The following is a 6,620-nucleotide window of genomic DNA, read 5'->3' as shown; positions in this document are numbered from 1 at the left end:
TATAAAAACAAAAAGGTCTTTATGTTATTTTGAGCCAAATAGTTAATTATCAATTTTATATCATTGCTTTAATATAATTTTTTTCGATTCACGTGTTTTTAACGATATTTAAGTTAATAAAGTTAGCTTTGCGTAAATAAAGTAAATAAACATTTAAGTAAATAAAGTATACGACAAGTCGCTATCAGTAAAACTTTTCTCTTAGATAACTGCAGCTCAACAATTGCAACTTATAAAACACGAATAATTTGGGTTCAAAATAAGCAGATAATAAATTAAAAATTTGAATGCGTGTTAATAGTGTCGATTAAAAAACAATTTTATTGTAAAAATATATTTCAATGTCGTCAAACAAAAAAATCTTTACTCCAATAAAAATGAATTTTTATGGAGTAAAGAATTTTTTACAACATTCCTAAATTACTTTAGAAATATATAAAAACCATGTAAAAAAATGTATAAATATATTTCACATTTTTATAAAAAAAACTAATATAATAAATATAGTGTATAATTTATTGTCAAATTTATCTAATCACAGCTATTGCATACTAGTGTGGAGTATTCAGATCTGTACGCTACAAGTGTCAAAGCGATGATTGACTTGATGACGCCACAAACAAATTTGAGTGCGCCATTGTGAGTATCAAACTGGAGCGTATTTAGAATTCGCCTTTTACTTCTTACCAATATTCTAAATTTAATATATATCTATATTTAACATGTAAATAAATTGGTAGAAAATCACTCATCAAATTTTTTTCTTTTTAGACTGTGTTTTATCTATAAAGACTCTTCAGAAATTTTTCTGGCGAGTCTTAGACGAAACGCAGTGTAAAATGAAAAAACCTGATTAGTGATTTTCTACTAATTTATTTATTATTGCTCTGTTCTTTTGAGAACATTGAGCACTCTATTTTGTATATATATATATATATATATATATATATATATATATATATATATATATATATATATATATATATATATATATATATATATATATATATATATATATATATATATATATATATATATTGAAAAGCAAATTCAACGAAACCCCCACTTTTGCCTGGTCTATTTTAAAATCTGTTTCCCCTTATTCAAACATTTCAAAAAAGTGTCACCTTTACCTAAATGAAAAACTTGCAATTATTTCTTATTCGAAACCTGATGAACTATTTAATAAAATATTTACTAAAGAATTACATAGGTTACAAACCTTATTGACTAATAACATTCACTAATATTTTTTTATATTTTTATTAATTTTTTATAACTTTTAATCTTTTCTTAAAAATCTAAAATTATTTATAAATTATTCATTCAACATAATTTATTTTACCTCTTTTTAAATTTTAAATATGTAAATACCAAATTATTTAACAGTTTTATTAACTAATTACTAATAAATAACTTACACCCACTGCCTAATTATTTTCAAGTTTTTGTTTAAAACCTAAATAAATGCCGTACTTTTCTAAACAAAATTTGTAGCAAAACTAATTTTTTTGCTATTTGCCTGATGATTGTGGAAACATATGAAACTCCAAGTTGCAAAACTATATTATCTATATTATTATAAACATAAGCTATATACTAATTCCTGGTACTGCGGGTAACAGTAACATATTTATATATATATATATATATATACACATATATATGTATAAGTATATATATATATATATATATATATATATATATATAAATATATATATATATATATATGTACTTATATATATATATATATATATATATATATATATATATATATATATATATATATATATATATATATATATATATATATATAGAACCCTTAGATGTTGTCCGAAAGTTTTTTCCATATTTTGTTGACAAAAAGTAAAAATTAAAATGCAAGACCGGAATTTTTTTTTTTTAATAATGATAGACTGCCTGCCCCAACCAAACCCTCAGTCGATGTAGCAGCACTCCCTTGCGGGTCAGGCTATTTGTCAGTCGATGTAGCAGCACTCCCTTGCGAGTCAGGCTATTTGTCAGTCGATGTAGCAGCACTCCCTTGCGAGTCAGGCTATAAGATAGTCGATGTAGCAACACTCCCTTGCGAGTCAGACTATAATATAGTCGATGTAGCAACACTCCGCGCATGATTTACAGTAAAAAAAATAAAAATAAAAACATTTTATTAAAAAAAATAAAAATAAAAACATTGTTTATATTTTTAAAAACATTCAGAATGTTTTAAAAACATTTAGAATGTTTTTAAAAACATTCTGGTCAATTAAATTTGCGTTTTTGTGGTTTTTTTATATTACAATTAATTTGTAATTAAATTAATGGTTTTGACTTTCGACCAACACGGACATGTTTGACGAAAGTCAAAAGTAATTAAAAGTGACGTATGTGTTGGCGTAAGAATCACTTTTTTCCTTCCGCTCTTCCTAAAGCCAACAAACTATAGATATATATATATATATATATATATATATATATATATATATATATATATATATATATATATATATATATATATATACATATATATATATATATATATATATATATATATATATATAAATACATATATATATATATTTATATATTTTTATGAAGACACCAAAAGTATGTCATGAGTATTATAATAACTTTTTTCCTGCTTTGTTAAAAGTTTAACTTATTTAGTTGGACTTGATAATAATAAGGATTAAAAGTTTTATTTGATTGCTTATTTTAGGATTACAGTGACGACATCCTTTTAATGGCTATTGTATATTATTTAAATCCTCGCTTAACTGTTACTAGACAAAACTTAGAAGTCACTGACATGCAGCTTGCAGACTACTATGGAGGAGACGAATATCTTATGTTGTTGTGGTTCTCCCCAAAAAAACTTGTTGATATTATACACGATAAACTATGGTTTTTTTTATACATTTAACCTAGAGTATCCTTCTAGTCTTAAAAATCATTTTAGTTAATGTTGGCAGTTTTTATGAAAAAAAATTCTTCTTTTATCGATAAAGGCAAGTCAACTATTAAAATCATTAACTTTAAATGAACCATAAAGACATTTTTTAGGAACTTTTTTTATAAGTAGAACATAACGGGTGACAACTAAAAATCCGGACAAAAAGAAATTGTACGCAAGTCATATTCAGTTGTTTAATTTTGCCACTTCGTTACATTATCAAGTAGTATATGATTCAAGTAATAATTTTACATAGTTTTTGTTTGACAATTGTCAATTTAGTTATCATAAAATGTTGTCTAAAGAGAAGCTTCTTCAAGAACGTGTTGTACATTTTTATGAACGCCATAAAAGTGTTGGCAAAATGTTTACTGTAGAACATTTTTTTAAAGAAGGTATATCGAAAAGTACAATTTACGATATTTTAAAACGTGGTACTGTTAAAAGAAAGCAAGAATCCAGACGAAAGCCGACAATAATGACCAAGAAAAATTTAAAGAAGTTAAAAACTCAACTTAAAAACAAAGATGGCATTAGCCAGCACGATGCTGCTAGAATATTTGAGTGTTCCCCGCAGTATATCAGTAGGGCACTCAAAAAGCTTCAATTAAACCAAGGAAAAAGCAGAAATGGCCATCCTACACCGAAAGTCAAATTATTAAAGTAAAAAAAGATTGTCGTTATCTTGTGAGACATTTTGCTAACAAAAATTTCATTTTGGATGATGAAAGTTATTTTACTTTAAGTAAGCCCCATCATTCATCCATCATTCCGATGATAATTTCATATTTTGGCCCGATAAAGCATCGTCACACTATGCGAAAAGTGTTACTGAGTTCCTCCAAAGCGAAAATATTCTTTTTGTACCAAAGAATGTTAACCTCACCAATCTTCCTCTATGTAGACCAATTGAAGACTTTTTTGGAGAACTAAGTTCTTTAGTGTACAAGGGTGGTTGGAAAGTTCGAAATATTTCACAACTCAAGCGTAAAATTAAAAAATCCTTGAAAGAAATGGATACAACTGGTGTACAAACAGCTTGCGCAAACATTAAAACAAAGTTGCGCAGAGTAGCGGATAAAAGACCCTTTGTGGAAAACCATTAATTTTATTGTATATTTTAAGTTGTCATCAATTATATATCAACCATATAAAATTGTTATAAATAAATTATTTCATCAAAATGAACATTTCTTCTCATTCCGGATTTTTAATTGTCACCCGTTAAGCAGGAACATATTTTTATGTACTTCATAATTAAATATGTAAGTATGTTAATTTTTAGATATTTTTTGTTTTGTTTTGTTTGAAACTAGCCTGAAATAATCAAAACAGTCTAAATAAACACTAAAACGATACGAATTAACACTAAAAAGATATGCAGCATGAAATACACCAAAGCAGTGTAATTTAACACCAAAACGGTGTAAATTAACACTAAAAAGGCGTGCAGCATAAAATACACTAAAACGGTGTAATTTAATGTTTTTCATGCTGCACACTTTTTTAGTGTAATTTAACACCTTTTAATTAAGAGTTTAACATTTACTACAAAGGACTTCTTTCTTGCAATTTTTCAACAATTTTAACCATCATAGTAATTCAATCTTCTTTAAATTTATGTTTGCCATTTTTATCACATCTTAAATAAATTTAACTGGTGTTCCAAGATGCATTTGATTAGCTGGCAATTGATTTTCCTTTTTTGACACATCAAGCTTGATTAGTTGGTATTTAGTTGTTGCAGCATTCAATATATCATTTTTTATAAAATTGCGCAAAATCTTTTGTACCATTCTTTCCAAGGTATTATGAAAGAAATATAACCAAATATTCTTTCAAACACTATGTAATATCCCTGAAAAATTCCAACTTTACTATTAGACGGTTGTCCTTATAATGATTTATTAGTAGATCAAACAATTTACATTTGGGCCTTTGGCTTTTGCTAAGACTTCCCCAGAATAAAAGGACCTTAACATTTCCCCAAATATAAATGGCTCTATCAGCAATTACTTCATCCTCAATCCAGCATGTTGAACAGAATCTTATTGAAAGTAATAAATAAATATGTGATAGCTCCGTTTAAATTTTATGAATCAGTTACTGGTGTGTTTAAAAATGGCAAGTAGACGGATGAGGACATAATAGTTAAAGAGTTTTAACATAGAATAGAGGTTGAAAGTCATATATAAACTTTTGACATTAAAAACTTGAAAAATGTTTTTACAACAACATTACCTCAATGGAAACTCTTCACAACAGTTTTCTGTTGACCATGAGAGATTTGCCACATTGCCTTTAGGATCTTTTTTAGGTTCCATGGTATCGATTCAACACCAGAAGCTAATGCACAATGAATCACATGCAACCCACAACTCCCAATATCAAGTAGCAACTTGGAGCTAGAACATTGGTCATTAAGTAGACCAAAAACTTTCTACTTGGCCCATCCATGGAGAGCCGAAGCAAGTTTTTTTTAGACAACTCCTTTAATGCTACATTATTTATATGGTTAAATTTTCAGCATTAGGTTATTTTAAAATTTTGAATTTAAATAACGAGTTTCACTGACACATGAAAATTCATTCCAATAACGAATTAGAAACTATGCATCTGTTCCTCTTAAAGTATACGATTCATTGACTCATTATAGGAAACAACAAAAAAGGATGATAGCTGAACTTCCTTAATGCATTTTTAAAATAAGGGTACATCTAAAGTTTATTAAATAGCCACATTTTGTTTTACTTAATGAAAAACCTTTAACAATTTTGCTATGTGTAAACATAACTTTAAACAACTCACTCAATCCAGTACATGGTCTAAGTGAATAGTGTAACATAACAACTTTTAAAGTCCATTTTAATTCTGCATTAAGAGTGCAGGTAGGAACAATATACAATTCAAAAGATTTCGGAATCTTTGAAAGTGCTTCAAATGAATAAGATTTTTATATTAGTAGTGGTTGTTTGTCAAAAAAAATTGCTTTAAGTTTTTTCTGCCTTGCTCAGTTGTTTTTTACCAAACTCATGACTTATTACTGCTCCGACTTCCATGTTACTTTGAATGAAACTACACGCGCAAAGTCTAGATCTTGCACTCAATACAGTTTTATCTGCATATATCCAACTTAAAAATCTAGAATTTTTAAGTGACTCACTATTGAAATTGCAATTTTCTCAGACATTTTTACATTATTAATTCATAGTTTACTCTAAATTAAAAATTTAATATATTTTTACACAACTTCTATTAAACCATAAAGGATTAAATTCATAATCACGCAAATCATTAACCTTTTGCTACTAACTATTGACATTCACTAATTTCACATGTTCTAAGTTGTTGTAATTGACATGCTCTAAGTTGTTGCAATTGACATGTTTAAGTTGTTGCAACTGACATGTTTAAGTTGTTGCAACTGACATGTTCTAAGTTGTTGTAATTGATATGTTTAAGTTGTTGCAATTGACATGTTCTAAGTTGTTGTAATTGACATGTTTAAGTTGTTGCAATTGACATGTTCTAAGTTGTTGCAATTGACATGTTCTAAGTTGTTGCAACTGACATGTTCTAAGTTGTTGTAATTGATATGTTTAAGTTGTTGCAATTGACATGTTCTAAGTTGTTGTAATTGACATGTTTAAGTTGTTGCAATTGACAT

The 6,620-nt window shown here is 27.2% G+C and overlaps 1 protein-coding gene across 1 annotated transcript in view; it reads right to left on the bottom strand.

Moving 5' to 3' along the window:
• Positions 1 to 318: 318 nt before the first annotated feature.
• The window catches only part of LOC100204008 (sorting nexin-14), a 58,710-nt gene continuing 52,408 nt past the window's right edge, over positions 319 to 6,620 (bottom strand). Inside the window, exon 37 of the mRNA XM_065803302.1 lies at positions 319 to 694. Within this exon, the coding sequence (XP_065659374.1) occupies positions 677 to 694 (18 nt within the window). The 3' untranslated portion in view covers positions 319 to 676. The remainder of the gene's footprint in view (positions 695 to 6,620) is intronic.

This window comes from Hydra vulgaris, chromosome 08, assembly GCF_038396675.1.
Source record: "Hydra vulgaris chromosome 08, alternate assembly HydraT2T_AEP".
Classification (NCBI taxonomy): Eukaryota; Metazoa; Cnidaria; class Hydrozoa; order Anthoathecata; family Hydridae; genus Hydra; species Hydra vulgaris.
This window is presented reverse-complemented; position numbering and strand designations above follow the sequence as displayed.